The following is a 19,339-nucleotide window of genomic DNA, read 5'->3' on the forward strand; positions in this document are numbered from 1 at the left end:
GCAGGACACTGACGTGCTGGGAGCTCAAATAACTTCCCGAAACAAGAGTCTTTGATGTACTGGAGCTCTTTGGTGTTACGGAGAGCATGCTGTATAAAAGCTAGAAGGTCTGGCTTGGAGTAGATGTTGATACGTCCGCTTGGGGCCCTGTCTGTGGCGAACAGCCTCGGAGGGAGAAGGTGGTCTGGCTTGTTGTTTCCTACAAGAACGTGTAAATGTTAGGACCGTAAATGGAAACAACTCGGACACACGACCAGAAAAAGAAAAAACTAAGAAACTCTAGACTTTCCTTTAATTATTGATCCCTAAAGAAGAAATTTGAAATTGTTATGTTAAAAGCAGGAAACTTTCACACGATTTCATACGATTTCATAGAGTTATACAGTTTTAAGAGAAGTGAAAATCGATAACTAATAGATCTACCAACAAGTACATGGATGAAGAAATAAACCTTGCATGTCGGAGCAATCAAGACAGCAGATCGAGAAGGCGAGGAAGATGATAGATCGAGTAGGGAACTTAATCTACGCCGCTGAATATGACAAGACAGCAGATCGAGACCGAAGATTGACGGGTTAGGAAGATTGTAAAGGGTGCAATACGAAATGAGACATACGATTGAGGGGTGAGGAAGATGATTGAGGGGTGAGGAAGATGATTGAGGGGTGAGGAAACTAGGGTTCTTAATCTCCGCCGCGGAAACTAGGGTTCTTAATCTCTGTCGCACAAAGTATCAGAGAGAGAGAGAGAGAGAGAGAGGGTGTGAACCGTAGGATAAAAGTGTGTCTTTAGATTTATGAACTAGGTATAGTTTGGCGTTGGTATACTTGGGTTTAAATTAAACTCGATTCGGTTTGGTTTTCAATGTGTCCGGTTTGGTTTTATTTGTTCTAGGGGCATCGATGTCTTTGGCTAGCCAAGAAGGTTGCCTCAAGTTCAATGTGTCTTAATGTGATATATGAAACTGGAAAAGTGTCCTAAGGAGTAAAAAAATCTATTTATTAGTATGAAGTTTCATTTCTGTGAATGTTTCATATGCCCTCATTGTTTGTTTGTCATAAGTAATTCGTTTTCAAGTTAAAAAAATAAATACACATTTCTGATTATTTGACAGATTTTTGTTTTGTCTTCAAATGCATTACTTATGATTTGTTTGATATGAATTAGTTGCTTATAATTGAGCGCCTAGTATCGTCATTGCATACAACTGATAATTGAATAATTATTATTACTAGATCCTTTGTCCGCGCTACGCGCGGATAATATATTAAAATTTGCTAATTTATCATTTTTATTTCTATGTGAATTTTTGTATATTAAATTATATTATAACTAAGTTTAATTTTTTTTTTTAATATTTTTAGTTTGAAGTAAGTATCTCTATTATATGTAACAAAATTAACTAATAAAATATGAAGAATCAAATCCGAGATTTTAGAGTTATGTTAAAAAATATAATTATGTATAAAACATAAATTATCTTAGTTTAAAAGATTGGAATTTCATCTCGAATAAATTAACGAAAAGAAAAAGTATTCCAATAACCAACTTAAAATATAAAACCCCATTTAAAAAAAAACGTACTTAATAATATTTTTTACGTGTAATAGTTGAAAACTGACAATTGAATATCGATCTATAATATTATTTTAATATATCTAATGGTAAAATATTAATTGTAATAAACAAATTTTGAATTTTTTAATATTACTTGAATTAGAAGTCTTTAAAATCTAAAATCTATTTTATTAACATAATATATTTTTTATTCATTTATTATTTTGACGTTACACAATATTGCTTTAGTTTTATTTGTATATTAATTTTTAATAATTTAGTTTCTTTTTAAGTAATTTTAAAATTATCAAGAATATATTTATTTAAATGTGTTATCTTTTCATTTTTATTACTACTAACATGATTTTTTAGTGATCAGTGATAATGTATTTTTAACGTTATGTATTATATTTTATCATATAGTTTCTAACTCTTCATGCTGGCACTTTTCTTAGAATCATTTTAATTAGATAATAGGTTTAAAGATGTAAATAAAACAGTGTTTGTTGTAAATTTATACTTTTTAGTGTAACTGAGCACTATCAATTATGGAAATTATATTACAATTTTATTTTACTAAATCACTCTTTCTGTGCATATTTTTTTGTGTTTATTTTGTGTTTTTAAAATTTTATCGCTTTATTCTTTAATTGCAGAGAATTACTATTTCCAATTTTTGTTTCATATACCTTAAAACTCTTCGGTTGATTTTTGTTTGTTTTCTTTCTCCAATTACAATGTATAGTTCGATCGTTTTCTTCTTTGGAATCAAACTACTAATATCATCAGATAAAAAAGCATAAACTCCAAGAATGAAGTGGGTATTTGTGCTAGAGAAAACTGATTTAGCCACTAATATAATGAGATATTATATTATTAGAAGGTGTGAAAACTCTTCTCTGTTGTCTTACGCTGGACATAATTAAGTTGTTGTCAATTGATTCTATACACTGAACAAATACTTTAAATCACATATAAAGAATCACCATGTGCAGAAAAAAAATTTAAATTTTTTTAACAGATAAATACAAAATTATATTTTAAAATAGAATTTTATTAATATTGTAAATTTTCTTTTTTTGCATCAATATTTTAATATAAATTTGATTTAATTAAACATAAAAATTATATTTAAGAATATGCATGTATATATTTGAAATTATAATCTTAGATAGATTTTTCTATCTATTTATTTTAATTAAATATTTTAAATAAATTTGTAAAAGTTGCATAATTACCAAAAATTAAAATTAAACAATATTTATAAAATTTGTAGATATATAATAAAATAATAATTTTTTATTAAATTTTTATAGTTTTCTAAAAAAGTTGTATACATTTTTGAAAATTTTAGTAATAAAATTTTATAATTTAAAAATATATAATTAAATTATATTTCGAAATTTATAATGCCATATTTGAATATATTTATTTTAATGATGATTTATGAGTTATTCCCATATTCTAAAAAAAAATTCAAAAATATAAATTGACATTAAATGTAATATATGAGATATTATCATATTTTAAAAAGTTTACCAAAAATATAAATTAACATTAAATGCAATGCAATTGTCCATGTCATATTAAGCTATAAGACATGTCATCAATTTCAATAGCCATGTCATATTTGTTTTGTGAAATTGATTGTAGAATTGACATATGGCAAAATCAATTCGCAAATATAATCTAGGGGATTGATGTTATTTGCTTAAAACTTTTTGTCACATTTTTTGACGTTGTATCCTTCTAATAATTGTAATTCGTTGGCGGCATGTTTTAAATGTGTATATTTCTAAGTTTTAAAATGGTTATAACATGTACTCCCATTCGTTTTCCTGTATCTGCTAATGTACTTTGTATATTTTTAAAGATGTCAATAATCTATAGGTTTTGATTTACAATATTGTATCTATTTACTCATTGAAAAAGAAGCTGACTAAATTGTGGATATTTTATTAGATACAATAGCTTTACATATGTAATTAAATTATATTTCGAAATTTATAATGCCATATTTGAATATATTTATTTTAATGATGATTTATGAGTTATTCCCATATTCTAAAAAAAAATTCAAAAATATAAATTGACATTAAATGTAATATATGAGATATTATCATATTTTAAAAAGTTTACCAAAAATATAAATTAACATTAAATGCAATGCAATTGTCCATGTCATATTAAGCTATAAGACATGTCATCAATTTCAATAGCCATGTCATATTTGTTTTGTGAAATTGATTGTAGAATTGACATATGGCAAAATCAATTCGCAAATATAATCTAGGGGATTGATGTTATTTGCTTAAAACTTTTTGTCACATTTTTTGACGTTGTATCCTTCTAATAATTGTAATTCGTTGGCGGCATGTTTTAAATGTGTATATTTCTAAGTTTTAAAATGGTTATAACATGTACTCCCATTCGTTTTCCTGTATCTGCTAATGTACTTTGTATATTTTTAAAGATGTCAATAATCTATAGGTTTTGATTTACAATATTGTATCTATTTACTCATTGAAAAAGAAGCTGACTAAATTGTGGATATTTTATTAGATACAATAGCTTTACATATGTAATTAAATTATATTTCGAAATTTATAATGCCATATTTGAATATATTTATTTTAATGATGATTTATGAGTTATTCCCATATTCTAAAAAAAAATTCAAAAATATAAATTGACATTAAATGTAATATATGAGATATTATCATATTTTAAAAAGTTTACCAAAAATATAAATTAACATTAAATGCAATGCAATTGTCCATGTCATATTAAGCTATAAGACATGTCATCAATTTCAATAGCCATGTCATATTTGTTTTGTGAAATTGATTGTAGAATTGACATATGGCAAAATCAATTCGCAAATATAATCTAGGGGATTGATGTTATTTGCTTAAAACTTTTTGTCACATTTTTTGACGTTGTATCCTTCTAATAATTGTAATTCGTTGGCGGCATGTTTTAAATGTGTATATTTCTAAGTTTTAAAATGGTTATAACATGTACTCCCATTCGTTTTCCTGTATCTGCTAATGTACTTTGTATATTTTTAAAGATGTCAATAATCTATAGGTTTTGATTTACAATATTGTATCTATTTACTCATTGAAAAAGAAGCTGACTAAATTGTGGATATTTTATTAGATACAATAGCTTTACATATGTAATTTATGCCATTCAATTATTTGGGGGGGGGGGGGGGGGGGGGGGGGGGGGTAATTCTAGCAAATTTATTAGGTTATATTTTGTTGTTTATGTTCAATATTTTTCAAAAATATTAGTTATCATTCAATAATTATTAATTGTGATTTTCATGAATGTTTATATTTTATTTTTCGAGTTGGATTGTGAGAGGAAACAATTAAAGATACATTACTCTAAAATAGCGATATATATGGGCATCAAGTATCCAGTCTTTTAAAATGCACAAGGTTTTTTTTCCGTAAATGTGATCTTATGAGGATGCATACGTACCATTTTCACTATCTTGTTAAAATAAAGCTCGCTTGAAAATATAGTAATGGTCAAGTTTTGTATTTGTTAGTGAACATGTTCGAATTAAATGAATTAAGAATATGTTGAATTATGAAAACCCGTTAATAACGCTTCATTAGTAATTCAAAAGACAAAGAAAACTACATAAGAGATAAACCTTGCAGGGGCAAAAAAAAAATTTTTAAATGAGAAACAAAGATGATAGCAATTTAAAAAACTACTCACTGAAACAGAGGTTGACGGGATGATATGAATAATAATTTCCTATCATTATGGTGGCGCTTGCGGGTGTTTTCAATACTTGCAGGCTAATATGTTGATTTGCTGCGCTACATTCCATTCATACCTTCTTTCCCACAACCGCCACGCCCGAAGATGATGCAGTTAATCCTCTGGCACCTTCACTGCTTGGAAGAATGTTCTCAGCAGCCTCTGAAAGTGATGTATACATAAAAGCTGGGAAAACTAAAGATTCACCAGCAAGATTACAAACGTCGGCCTGGTTGTCAATGATGAGATCTTCAGTGATGGTCGAGACACTGAAGGTACGGTGGTTGGGTGTGAAGTTATAAAGTGTCACACGGATCTGAAACACACTCCTTGCCAGTAAGCTCTTCAAGGGAAGTAGCTCATCCTCTCCACCGTTTGGTAGCTGTAGTAGGGCAGTAGTTTCAGAGGCATTGGTAGTGCATGTGAAAATGCCAAACAAACTGTAAATGTTTTGTGGGTAAATGAGAATACCTCTTTAAGCGCAAGGACAACAAATTCTTTGTTGGTAAGCTTTGTCATCTCCTTATCAAAGACACCAAACATAGCCGGTATCTTTGCCGTTATCCACAGCAAGCTCAACACGGAACCTTAGATAGAGGAATCGCAAGGTTGTTGACTACTTAAACTGAAGGTTTGCTTTAATAAATGGAGAAGAAACTATAAATAAAAAAATAGAGAAAAGGGATGTGTACACGAACTCCTAGCTCCACTCTCCATGACGAATCTCAAGACACCATAGCAAGCCCTATACAATACAATATCATTCCAAGATCAGCAAGAGAAATGAAAACTACACAACAACTTTAGAGAAACTGTCACTGTCCCTGTGAAGGAAATGGCTTGATGACTAAACTAAGCACACACTCTCTTTTGGGATGTGAGCAAAATCAAGTATCAGTTGATGAATAATATTTCGCAGTAAGCATTAAAAACTATACTTGCCAACGGCAAGACCACAGCATTAAAAACTATACTTGCCAACGGCAAGACCACCCCATTCAACTCAGCAAAGAACACACCGTCGGCTACAAACTACAGAAACACACCGTGTACTGTCCATAAACAAAACTAAGAACAACCCAGAAATCAATTCAAAGAAAAATGTCAACTCTTCCATAGCAAATCATAGAGATCAATTCTTACTCTTTGGGAGTTTTTAATATTTTTCTTAACTGGAACCTCCAAATATCAGAATTTGTCTGCAAGAATTTCAAACAGATAAGAATTCAATCATGATATGCTTGGGCTCTGTCACCAAATCAATATCTGAAACTCACCATTAACAAACACAAAATTTGATGGCTGAACACGATGGTAATCAAAAAGTTGCTTAAACGCCCAACCTTGAAATCAGAAAGAAGGAGCGAGGAGTTCACCATTCTTCTCAAAGAAAGTTGTAAGGGTTTTTACAACTGTGAGTAATGAAAGGATGAAGTTTACGGGGCTGTCCATCTTGATCAGCCTGTCACTTACACTGGCGCTTGCTCTGTTGCTCTCCTTCTTGCTCTAGTAACACGCTGCACACGTACTCAATTGAATCGTGATTTATAAAAGGACCTCACATTGATAACAATCTGGGTAATTGTGAGAGAATTGCAAACGGTGAGAAAATATCAATGTAACAATTGTAAGATCCGAGAAAAGAGCTTACTGCAATTTTTGTCTAACAGACGATCTAAATTCTGGGTAAGTCATTCTTCATCTTCCTAGGTTTTGGAGGTTTGGATTCGTGTCTGTACCTGGACAAAGCTGGTTAGCTCGGTTAACTGAATGGCTACGGTTCTAGTCACATGTGTTTTGAAAGCTAAATATAAAAAGTTAGAAAATAAGTGAGGAGAGCGATGAGATTTGGGTGAGATTACGTTAGTATCAAACCATGGGTGTAGTTTTTGCAGATGAGGTTTTTTGATTTAGGATGGATTTAGGTTAAGAGATAGAGCTTTATATAAGAGAAGTATCAAGGAGAGATGGATCACACAATTGAAGAATAGCTTTAACAGCGTTATTGATTGAGAAGGTAATAGAGAAAAGGCAGACGTTTGGAGAAAGATGAAGTGGAAGAGTCGAGGGGGGGTGGGGGTGGAGAGACTATAGACGCTAGAAGAAACAGATTTGTCAGGAATGGGCCTAATGATAGTCTGAATAGAACCAATACGAAAGTGTCAATAGAGCCCATATGAAAACCATTATGACATGTCAAAAAAGAGTGGTCTGATTGGATGATTTTCTGATCCTAGGTGGCATAGTTCAGGAGGCTTGTTATTCTCCTTTTAATAGTGTTAGATTATGAGGCCTTTTTGCTTGCATTTCTGTTGAATAATTTAAGTTGAAGACCGACACATTAGAGAATGATGTAAGCAAAGAATTTTCAGCGACACCAATTCAAAGTCTCAATCTATCATTTTCAATCATTTAGTTTAATAAGATTGATCATGATATATATAGTACGGTGGTCGAGACAGTTAAGCATAAGAACTCCAAAATGAATTATTAACAAAACACCAACTTTTTTTTTTTTGCTAAAATTTGTTGCCAAAACACCAACTTGACTAACATATTTTCTCAATCTTTCGTTTATTGTACCAAGAAGTTATATTTTAATAAAAGTACACACTTTTTCCTTGAAAACTTGAGAAATTTTGGATATTGCTAGAGAAGTAATGTTTTATACTTTTCTTATCAACAAGTAATGTTATACTACTATTTTGTACTTTTAATCACGAATATTTTTCGGTTGAACAACAAAACATCTATTGTTATTCTTTTTTATTTTTGGAACACAATTTTCACTCATTAAAACTTCAAGTTTTACTACAAGAGCGAGAGGGATCCGTCCTCTTTGAATCTACTGTCATTGTCTAATTACTCAAAAATGAATATGTATTGACTATTTTGTTCAGACATAATAATCGAAGCATCAAAAGCTATTATCATCATGAAGTGAAATCTCATCCCATACTGTAATTACCAAATGGAAAGTTGGTGAGTTTTAACAGCTTTTATATAGTTCTGTTGTATAGTTTGTTGGTGGCTTAATGCAAAGAATTTGAGGGATAGATAGCCTTATTGCACATTGTTGAGTTTTTAAAGTATAGTTACGAGAGATAGATAGCCTTATTGCACATTGTTGAAATTAAAAAGTATAGTTAGTGAGGAAATAGAGCCTTATTGCACATCGACTTCAAAAATCTAGTTGTATCCAACGACGCATGATGTCACATATGGATTCAAATATGTTGATCATGTGGCTTTCAATAATCCCAATAAGCTAATTAGATAGTTTGTCCTGCTCGGGCGTATTGATTATGATTACATCACTAACAACGACCAGATTCCAAATCTTTCACATTTATTATTTTAAGAGAATTACAGTAGTTTTGAAAATCTAAAAAACAAAATTCTCGGTAATAATTTCGAATAGGATATATATTCGAAAATATGCAACAAAAATCTTTTCTAGAGCTAATACCACACACAAAACAAAAAACTTTCACAGGCAACTAACAGACAATACAATTCAAGATGACATTCAAAATTTCAAAATGAGCCAAAAATTAACGAAATAAAGGAATCAAAGTGTTATAACATTAAGATGAAAGAGAGACATGAAAAAAGATCTCAGCTCTGCTCTTGGGCTTCTGCAGCCTCCTTCTCCTCATTGGCTGCAGCCATTAATTCATCAAACTTCTCAGACTTGGAGAGCGTTATCTCAATCTACAAGTCATTAACCCAGACAAATTAGCAAACAGCAGTTTGCAGAAGAACATTAATGGAACTAAAGCTTGATTTTTTAACAACTTAAGCACATCTACCTTGGCTTTCTGCACAGGACGTCCCCTCGAATCATCCTTGATATCCACAGTCGAAGTCATGATCTCTGTAACAAGAAACAATCTCAAAATCAGCAAACATTACTCACCAAATCTTGGAAAACATCTTGTAACATTTTCTCATTCAAGGTTGAGAAGATCTTCTTACTCTTTTCAACAGCAAAACCATTGTTCTTCAATATCTCAGCGACAGTAACAACCGTAGCAATAGCTGCACAATTAAAAGCTTGATGAGAAACCAGAATAAATATCTAAAAAATAAAAGAAGGGTAAAGATGAACTCATGACAATAAATGTTTGAACTCCTATTGTAGAAGGAAATCTTGAATTTAATAAACTCAGTTACATTGCTTAAAAACTTAAACCATACATTATATATTCTGATATGTATTTAAAGAGAGAAGCAAATGACATTACCCATTCCAAGTGCAGACAACTCGACATCTGAGTACTGCTGCATGTACCTCTGCGACAACAACATAAACATGTATCAACAATCCAACATATAAGAGATAGAGTCACATAACTATCCGTTCAAACAGTTTCAAATGTAACCATTTACAGAACTAACTCATAACGTCTGTACAAAAAACACAACACGGACCGAAACAGAACACAACCATATTGTGTATAAAGGCCGTACATTTAGACAAATACTCACACAGAAATAGAATACTATATAGAAACAGGTAGAATCCATAGCTTCCAAGCTTAAGACATCATTTCTCAGATATCGATTTTGTACCTTGGCGAGATTGACGTAGAAGAACAACGGTTTCTTGGTGTGCGAAACCTGAATCCGATTCTTCTTCTGGGTATCAACGCCCAGGCTCATGCTGTTGACTCCTTCCGTGATCCCTTCCATTGAAACTAACTTCAAATAAAATTTTCTCCTTTCTCAGAAACGATGAAAATTGATTGAAAGAGACGATGAAGGCTTCTCCGTGAGGAACCAAACCCTAACTCGATAACCTAACCGACGCCGTTAGAATATATCTTAATGGGCCCTGTTTTAGCCCAATAGGCCCATTAACTAATTAGATATATTTCGAGTAAATTAAACGCAAATCGGAGAAGTCATGCCGGTGTTCAGCTCCTTCTGTGAGTCATGCCTAATGTTTTTAAAACCAATCCGAACACTGAAGCATAACTATTTCATGGGTCACCGAGTCATCATTCGATCACACCATGAACCAAGAGTTTAACTAATTTTAAAATGTAATTATTATCAAATTGTAACAAGTTTTTTTTGAACATTTTCTTAAAATTAAAATTGTAACAAGTTAAGAATTAGATATATAACAAAAAGGGAATCAATTAATTTTAAATGTCTGATTTTCATTAATGAAATTAATTTTAAATGTGAAATAAATAAAAACAAAACATCATATAAGTGTAATAAACCGTCAATAAAAAGATTAAACTAAAGAAATAAACAAAAGATTATATTTTCTCACATTTTTTGCAGACGTGAGTTGCAATAAACACATAGTAAAAACTCTATAAATTAATAATATTGAGATTATGAAATATTATTAATTTGTAGAGTTATTAATTTACAAAAACAAATTCTGAATTTTTTATTTTAGAATTTCCTTTTATAAAACAAAAATAATAACTGATTTTAACGTATATAAATTAATTAAAATTTTGAAATTTAACTTTCACGTAATTTTTATTGTATTATTTGGTGAATATAAAATATGTTTTCTAAAATTTAAATGTGGTTTAGATATAATTTTTATTAAATATTAGCAAAATATATTGAAGTGTTAAGAAAATATAGGGATAATTTTATTGTGAAATATATTAAATACTACAACTGTTTGTTTGTACATATGTAAAATGTATATATATAAAAAAATATTACTTTTTGATTTTAATGAAACCATATATTTATATATGATTTTCTAAAATATTATTATCTTATTATTTTATCGGTTTGTGTTATTTTGAACCGGATCAATTCGGGACCGAAAAATTTATTGATTTATAGTGTTTATTAAATTTATCTAGTATTAATTTATAGAATTTATATTGTATGAATCATTGATGCGCAAGTCTATTTCTCTCTCTTTTTGTATGGATCCTCTCAAATATTGACTCATTACGCTTATATGAAAAATTAGTTTGACTAAAAATTTCCAAAGCTAAGTTTTACAAAACTAGACTATCACATCCAAAATATTTCTATCATTCATCTGAATATTCTTGAATATATATTAGAATACTCTATAAATACAAATTTAAATTAAATCCGATTATATATTGGATCATCCATCTGTTCAACCTATAACTGGATTCCAAGTTTTAGTAGTTTTGAGGGTTTTATCGGGTTTTAAATATATATATATATATTTTTTAAATGCAAAACGGATTCATGTCGGATCACCGAATTTGCCGGTTCGACCTCGAATCCGGGTCGGATTTAAAAACATTGGTCATGCCTCACTGTCGCCAGTGCTCATAACTTCAGGATCCTCAGAACGGCGGATCCACATGCTCGAGCTCTCTCCTGTATCTTCCGGAGTCACATAATCCGCCATGTTTGACACATCCGACGCAGTCGTAATTGAAAAAAACATGCCTATTCTTATTCTATGCGCATATTCTTACTGTTGATAACAACTCCTGTAAATATGAATAGTTCTCAACACTGTCTTTTATTAATAATAGTTAAAAACATATTGCATCGTAAAAGATCATACTATATAAAAGGGACTAAATCTCTCCTTTCTAAGCCCTGCCAAATGGACAAAATATTGTGAACCAACCAAGATACCATGTCATCCGGACTGGATTTGAGTTCAAAAAAGTTATTTTCGGAGCCCATTCGACCTATCTCGAAGCCCATTCCCGAGCCACTCTCTCATAAGCATAATCCCGTATTCTAAACATCACGTGTTAAATTTTTTAAAACACTCATATCTTAGAAATCGTTTAGAAAATAACTTTATATAAATGTTTTTTTCTTGAATAATATTTAGTTATAATTTTTTGTATATTTTTTAACTTTTATAATAAAAATATTGTTTTCAGATAACAACAAAATATATATAAGAATTATCTTATTTTTAAAATTTTTGATAATTTTATTATATTATTTTAGAATCAATTATTTAATATTAATATAACATATAAATTTTATATGATTAAAATAAAATTCGTTTTTAATTATATATAAAATTCATTAAGGGTATTGTTTTAATTAACACATTAGCGAATCAGTTAGAAATTAATAATAAATCAATAACCTATCTAAAAGTCTAAAACCTAATAAATATGACAAATAAGAAAAACTAACTAAATTTCAATATAAAACAGAAATTTAATATTACTAAAATAAAATTCATTTTATATATATATATATATATATAATATTAATTATGGGTATTTTTTAAATTAATAAATTAGTGACTTAGCTAAAAAGAAATAATAAATCAATGATTTAGCTAAAACCTAATAAAAACATGACAAATAAGCAAATTTACTAAAATTATGGATAATATAAAATATGATTGATTCTTTAATACAAAATTAAAATAAGAGTTTTGTTAAATAAAACATAAGTTTGCCCCGTATCGGTGTTACAAAAAAAAATCATTAATTATGTCGTAGGAATTATGTCTTTCCCATTAGCGAATAAAATTGAAGCAGAGTGTTGGAGGATAGTTCAACGTATAGATAAGATTATGGAGATTGATATGGGAGTTGAGGTAACGGACACAACTCTTCCTCCGTAAAGAAACGCTCCTGCCAGCCATTATGGATAAATGAAAGAGACATATCTGGACTTGGCTTTGTGTTAATGGATGGTGACTTTCCAATGCTGTTTGGAGCAAGGGCAGATATACACGCACCAAATCACCACTGCAAGCGGAAGCTGAAGGTTTGCTATGGGCAATGCAAGTGATACTGAAGTTTGGACACAGAGAGATGGTCTTTCAATCGACTGTGAACAACTGGTTATACTCATTCAAAAGGAGGAAGATTGGCCTGCGTTGGACTCGGAGCTCGACGAAATACAGGCTGTATCCAAATAATTTTTTGAACTTTCTATTGTTTATATTCCTAGATCTTTAAAATTCGGTACAAATAGCCTAGCAAAAGATGTCCGATCACGCGCATCTCGATCAGCTTTTGTAAACCCTTTTGCACCAAGTTGGCTAGCCCCACAAGCTAGCATGAGGATGCCAAAAAAGAGAATTAATTTGAAAGTGAAACTAAATATTTCAATGAACAAATTTATCAGAAGTCCATAGTTATGTGGATGTCTATATGGGACAAACAATTTTTTTTAGACAATTATAGAATATAGTTACGAAAATCAATCCTAAAATATATAATTTAAAAAACCATTTAAACAAACCATCAAAATTTTCAATATTACATCAAATAAGAATATAAAGACCACCTATATTCTCTTCACATATAATGTGTTGTGGTAAGATTCAAAAAAATTAACTTACTTTACAGTAAGAGAAAATTAGATTTTTAATTCCAAATTTACAGTAAAAACATAACATTTTATAAAACTAAACAATTGACATAATAGTACAAAACTCTGAAAATAAATCAAAATACTATCCGCGCGTATCGCGGACAAAGACCTAGTAGATATATAACGAGAAATTAATGTTCTTTCCATGGAAACTAAACTAAGACGACCTTCAATTGATGACACATTAGTTATAGCAAACACATCATAAAATTTACTGTACCCCAAATCTGTTCAACGTAGACATGGCTCCAGATAAACTATCCACCTCGCCACCCCACCTACATAATAAACTGTCTTTTAAATATCGATAGTAATCAATAAATATTGGACAATTCTCACAAATAGTCAATTTCAAGGTTTTATCACCAAAAAACTTTTAAGAAGGAAAGTGACAAAAGAAGTTTTATTAAAGAGACAAATGATATTTTTACATTTTTGCTTTATTATACAAATATAAATAAATAATAAATAATAAAAAATATTTTTTAATAGTTCGAATTATATGTTTCCAAATTGAAATTTTTCTATAACTTTGTTCTTTTTCGAAAATTTTATTTTTGAAATTGTTTTTTTTCAAAAAAAATTTTAATTCGAAAATGTTTTTTGAAACTATTTTTAAATTTGCATTTTTAAATTTTTAATAATTATTGTTTATTTTATAAATTTTATATTCCACTCCTTAACCCTAAACATTAAGTCTAAATTAGTTAATCATAAAGATGTAAATATATATTTATTTTTTAATGAAACTTCTTTTGGTCATTTTCTTTCTTAAAAACTGTTTTTGCGAAAATAAACTTAAAAATATTATCCTAAGAAATTTTTCGTAAATATTTTATTCGAAAATATAATAACAATAAATAGTCTACAATAAAACCTCATTTTTGTCATTTTCTTCCAAGAGAAGTCGTCTAAATGTACAACAACATTTTTTATATGCTCGAAGTTTTGAGCTTTAGACAAAGTTTAGAGCATCTATATTTGCTAACTGCATTTTATCTAAAATCCATTAACAAAATCATACATAATAAAATTATTCTTTCCATGTAGCCATAAACCAAAGATGACATGCATAGATAGACATTGTGTGGGATGCACAGACTGGAAATCTACATAATGGAAGGTAAGAGCATCTGCATCAATGAACCTTGAAGGAGGATCATAACTTTAACTTTTATTATTTTATTTTTATTTTTTTAGTTTGATTTTTTTTTTTTAAATAATAAGCAGACCAATCGCGAGCCGCCACGTAACGTGGGGCCCGCGTTACAATGATGAACCGGATTCATCCCAGTAAACCTGCAAAAACTGAATTCATAAAATGGGAATATTATAATATTTTTTTTTTGGGAAAGGTGCGAACCTCTGCATTGAGGATTCAATGCAGATACCTTAAAGGGTTCAGATCTCGAAGAAGAGGAGTGCACTTAAGGGGATGAGCCATAGTCAACGTCAGTGTTCCACGAGCCTCTTCCATGTTAACCTCATCTCCTTCGATTTTCCAATCAAAACACTGCACCATGACTCCAATTGCTGTTTCTACAGAAAGATAAGCCAGATTTGATCCAGGACAGCCTCTCCTTCCGCTCCCGAAAGGAATGTATTTCAGGACTTCCTCTTTCATCTCGTCCTCTTGATATGATCTTGAAGAAGGCAGAAACCTCTCAGGCTTAAACTCCTCGGGGTATTCCCAGACATCTGGATCCCTCATTACAGCATAGCAGTTAACAACAAGTTTTGTCTTCTCCAACACATCAAAGCCTCCGATCTCACATCCTTCCCGGAAGCTCCTTAACACAAGAGGTACCGGTGGGTGCAATCGCAGTCCTTCCTTGACGACAGCTTGCAAATACGTAAGGTTAGGTAGATCTGTTTCCTGAATCAACCTTGTTTTCTCTACAACTGAATCTATTTCTTCTCTCAATCTCTCCAGAATCTTTGGATTGTTGAAAATCTCTGCCATAGTCCATTGTATAGTGTTCGTTGAGGTGTCAGTACTTGCAACGAAAAGATCCTGTACAAGCATACATTACAACCAAATGGTAATGGATTGGTTTCTCGATTAACGAATCCACATAAAACAGAAAAAAAAAACTTTTTACCACGTACAAGGCCTTGATATGGTTCCTAGTGATCTTATACTCTGCTGTTTTACCTAGGGATGTTAAAATGGGAAATGGAAAAATATTTAATCAATTGTATAGTTAAACTGGTTAATAGACAAGCTATTTTAACAACATCCTTAGTTTTACCTTGACAAGCTTCCAATAGTACGTCCAACATCTCACAGCTTTGGTTATGGTCCTCCTCATATTCCACAAGACTCTTCTCCAACACGTCGTTGTACCTGGAGGAAATACTGGCTAAATCCTTTTCGAAAACTGAGATCCCGAGCTTCGAAAGCGGCTTGCGCAAGATGGCCGCCAAGAAAAACTTCTTTGACAAGACATCTGTTTCAGCCACTAACCCCCTCACTTTCTCTGCATGATCACTCTTTCCCATAAGCATCTTGCACATGCTGTTGCTTATTAGCTTCATAGCTTCCTCAGCGATCTCAACGCTCTCCTTCTTCGTTGCCTTGTCTACAAGATTCAAGTAAAACCGGTTTACCTCATCCGCGCGGATGCCTCGTGACCTCTCGAGAGCCTGAGGTCCAAGGAGCTTTGTGGTGATGAGCTTTTTTATGAATTTCCAGTAATCCCCGTAAGGAGCGGTAGCGAGGCCGGAAGATCCAAAGAAAAGAGACCCTTCGTTCGTAGGGAGGTTGCGAGTTGAAACGTTCATGTCTTGCGCCCTAAAGATCTCATAGGCTATTGAGGCGGAGGAGACAAGGAGTATGGGGACATTTAAGACACGAAGATAGAGGATAGGTCCATACTTGGAGGAGAGTTTATGTAAGGATTTGTGGACTATAAGAGAGAGGAGAAGGTGAAGATGGCCGATGATTGGAAGCGACGGAGGGCTGGGAGGCAGATCACAGTCTTGTGAGTCATTTGGTTTCTTGAAGAAGAAATAGTAACAGAGAAATGAAAAGAGGCAAAGGATGATAAAGATGAAACCGTTTCCAAAGTCAACGATGAAAGTTGCTGCCATTGTTACTCAAAGTGAGTATTCTTCTGTCAAAGAATCAATGGTTTGATATCCCTATATATTATTTGAGAAGTATTGCAACATTTTTTGTATCCACATGTCATCGCTAGAATGATTCTTAGAATCCTTAGAGAAATATGTTGGTCCATCTAAATATATAATAAATTTTTTATTAAACCACAATAAATACATTATTAATGTGCTTCATTATTTCCTTAAATAAGATTACGGAATTGCCTAATGTGGCTAAAGTATATATGACAATTAATGATTTTAAATAATAAAGATTTGATAAAAATAAGTTTGTATTATAATTATATTTGTTTAATTTTAAGCTATTAAAATAAATTAAACAATCATAGTAACCATATAATAAAAATTAAAAAAAATATTTATATATTATATTTTGAATTTTTAAAAACGAGTATAAATTACTAAAACTGTTAAAAGTTTTACATTCAAATTTAGTGATCTATGATTTAAAACTTTTGTTATGACATTATACAAATAATTAGAAAATAATATAAGTTGAAGGTTTCATTTAATAAGTATCAAAAATAAAAGATATATAAATATATGTATCATTTTAAATTAAATTATATGCCATATAAAAATACATAAAAATCTTAATTTTGAAATTTACTTTGAACATTTTTTTGATAAAAAACTTGAAAAAATATTGACAACTAAATTTTTTGAAATCTTATAAATTACTTAAACCATTAATCCTACAGTGAAAATTTTGTTATCAAGATTTTTTGCTATAACAGATACAAATGATAAAAAAATGAACAAAAAGCATCATCTAATAAATATTAATATTAAAATATATCATATATATGTTACTATCATTTAAATTTAATTATATATCATATCAAATAGAAAAAATATTTTTTTGATTTATAAAATTTATTTATATGTTCGCACCAATTTAATTATATAAGTAGTAGATAATGACTTTTTAATTATTCAATATATATTTATTATTTCATAATATGTTATAAACATATAATATATAAAATAATTTATATATATAATATTCATTCCGCGCAAGGCGCGAATCTTAACCTAGTCTAAATATATTTTGTTTATTTGGGCAAGGACGTGAAATAACGAAAAACTGACGTCTTTCTTTTAAACAATATAATCATAATCAAATGGGAAAACACATGATCAAATTAATTGTTTAATAATTTGGTTAATCATATTTATCGCCCAAGCTGACAGACAGCTAACACTTCTACCAATAGGCATCTAGTTTTGTGAACATATCGATAATCAACGCCAGGGGCGGATCTAGCATCTACAATAATATGCGGCACAATATATTATGTAGCAAAATTATAGTAGTTAGAGTTGATTTCCAACCAGAGGTGCATAGGGCAATGAAGACTAACCATATGAATTTCTAAGTTTTTTCAAGAAAACTAATGAAAAATAAAAATTATGTGTGTGGCACTTGCCCCACCCTATTGTTATCTAGGTCTGCCCCTGATCAACGCTATCTACAGTACCATAAACTAAACCAATACTTCTAAGCCATTTTAAACATGCTACATGGACGAAAACAATCAGCTAATAAGATCATTAAAAATAAAATGTTATATATATTAAAATATTTAAAATCACCAACAAAATATATCAAATTTCTGTTTTAATCTATATTATTAAAGTTGAATTACACATTGAGATTGTTTGGCAATATGGATAGTAGTTAAAAAAATAGTACTGTTTGGAAACATGGATAGTAGTAGGTTAGGAAAAAAAATAATGGGCTTATGCTACTAAAAATTTGGAAGTCCATTACATTATATTAAAAAGTAATGGGTCTATGTTACTTGATATATATATTCAAATTAAAATAAAAATTTAAAATTGATTTATATCAAAAATTCATTCAAAAATATACATATATTCAAAATTTGATTTTTACTAACATATTTGCCAATAACTATTTTATAAATGTTTTGAATATATATAATAAAAATACAATACAAACCCAATTTCAAACACCAACTTAAATTATGGTTTTTATATTTCACATTAAATCTTAAAATATCATATATATGTGATTATTTATATGATTGTACGTATAAAATATTATTAATTATAAGAAAACTTAATTGATGGTACGTATAAAATACGATTAATTATATGATAAAACATATTTTGTAACCTATGATGACACATATAGGATATATATATAATAGTGATTAGATGTGGGCGTTCGGGCTCGTTTTTGGGTCTTTTTGGGATTTCGTGTCCAGTTCAGATCTTTGAGGATTTGGTTCGAAATTGGATAACCAATTTAAATAGGTTTGGTTTAAATATTTGGATAGAGAATTAATAATTTACGTATTTTTGGAGTTTTGAGTATTTTTTAACTATTTAAGATATTTACGTTTGATTATTTGTATATATTTTCAAGCATTTATGCGAACTTAAAAGTATCATATATATCCTGGATGTCTTTATATATATTAAATCTAAAAATAATTAATATATATATAAGTATATAAATCTATTTTGGATATCCAAAATACTTCGGTTCGGATCGGATTAGGTTTCAGTTCTTCAA

General features: G+C 30.1%; 2 protein-coding genes and 1 long non-coding RNA gene across 4 annotated transcripts; all 3 read right to left on the reverse strand.

Annotated features, from left to right (window-relative positions):
- Nucleotides 1-5,142: 5,142 nt before the first annotated feature.
- Nucleotides 5,143-7,965, reverse strand: LOC125576475. Of its 2 annotated transcripts, XR_007314841.1 has the most exons (5): nucleotides 6,992-7,965; nucleotides 6,618-6,914; nucleotides 6,484-6,539; nucleotides 5,812-6,085; nucleotides 5,143-5,722 (listed from the first exon to the last, which is right to left on the reverse strand). It is a non-coding gene; the product is annotated as an uncharacterized LOC125576475 (long non-coding RNA). The 2 variants fall into 2 exon arrangements; XR_007314840.1 differs by having other exon boundaries at nucleotides 6,618-7,963.
- A 773-nt stretch (nucleotides 7,966-8,738) lies between these two features.
- LOC106356303 (uncharacterized protein At2g34160) lies at nucleotides 8,739-10,141 on the reverse strand. Its single transcript, XM_013796081.3, has 5 exons — nucleotides 9,916-10,141; nucleotides 9,588-9,636; nucleotides 9,319-9,381; nucleotides 9,153-9,217; nucleotides 8,739-9,054 (listed from the first exon to the last, which is right to left on the reverse strand). Exons 1-5 carry the CDS (start codon nucleotides 10,033-10,035, stop codon nucleotides 8,959-8,961), a joined length of 393 nt encoding a protein of 130 aa, XP_013651535.2. The 5' UTR covers nucleotides 10,036-10,141; the 3' UTR covers nucleotides 8,739-8,958.
- Nucleotides 10,142-14,861: 4,720 nt separating this feature from the next.
- On the reverse strand, nucleotides 14,862-16,881 carry LOC106356299 (cytochrome P450 705A22-like). The gene is made up of 3 exons (XM_013796078.3): nucleotides 15,924-16,881; nucleotides 15,774-15,826; nucleotides 14,862-15,685 (listed from the first exon to the last, which is right to left on the reverse strand). Exons 1-3 carry the CDS (start codon nucleotides 16,762-16,764, stop codon nucleotides 15,050-15,052), a joined length of 1,530 nt encoding a protein of 509 aa, XP_013651532.2. The 5' UTR covers nucleotides 16,765-16,881; the 3' UTR covers nucleotides 14,862-15,049.
- Between the last annotated feature and the right edge of the window lie 2,458 nt (nucleotides 16,882-19,339).

The sequence above is a fragment of the Brassica napus genome, chromosome A7, assembly GCF_020379485.1.
Source record: "Brassica napus cultivar Da-Ae chromosome A7, Da-Ae, whole genome shotgun sequence".
In the NCBI taxonomy this organism is placed as follows: Eukaryota; Viridiplantae; Streptophyta; class Magnoliopsida; order Brassicales; family Brassicaceae; genus Brassica; species Brassica napus.

What these genes read in the sequence shown, in the direction of transcription:
- LOC106356303 (XM_013796081.3), bottom strand. Translation starts at nt 10,035, where the DNA reads ATGGAAGGGATCACGGAAGGAGTCAACAGCATGAGCCTGGGCGTTGAT. An exon ending in TCTACGTCAATCTCGCCAAG is followed by an intron (nt 9,637 to 9,915) that starts GTACAAAATCGA and finishes TTGTTGTCGCAG; the next exon opens with AGGTACATGCAGCAGTACTC. An exon ending in TGGTTTTGCTGTTGAAAAGA is followed by an intron (nt 9,218 to 9,318) that starts GTAAGAAGATCT and finishes TTCTTGTTACAG; the next exon opens with AGATCATGACTTCGACTGTG.
- LOC106356299 (XM_013796078.3), bottom strand. Translation starts at nt 16,764, where the DNA reads ATGGCAGCAACTTTCATCGTTGACTTTGGAAACGGTTTCATCTTTATC. An exon ending in ACTATTGGAAGCTTGTCAAG is followed by an intron (nt 15,827 to 15,923) that starts GTAAAACTAAGG and finishes TAACATCCCTAG; the next exon opens with GTAAAACAGCAGAGTATAAG. An exon ending in ATATCAAGGCCTTGTACGTG is followed by an intron (nt 15,686 to 15,773) that starts GTAAAAAGTTTT and finishes ATGCTTGTACAG; the next exon opens with GATCTTTTCGTTGCAAGTAC.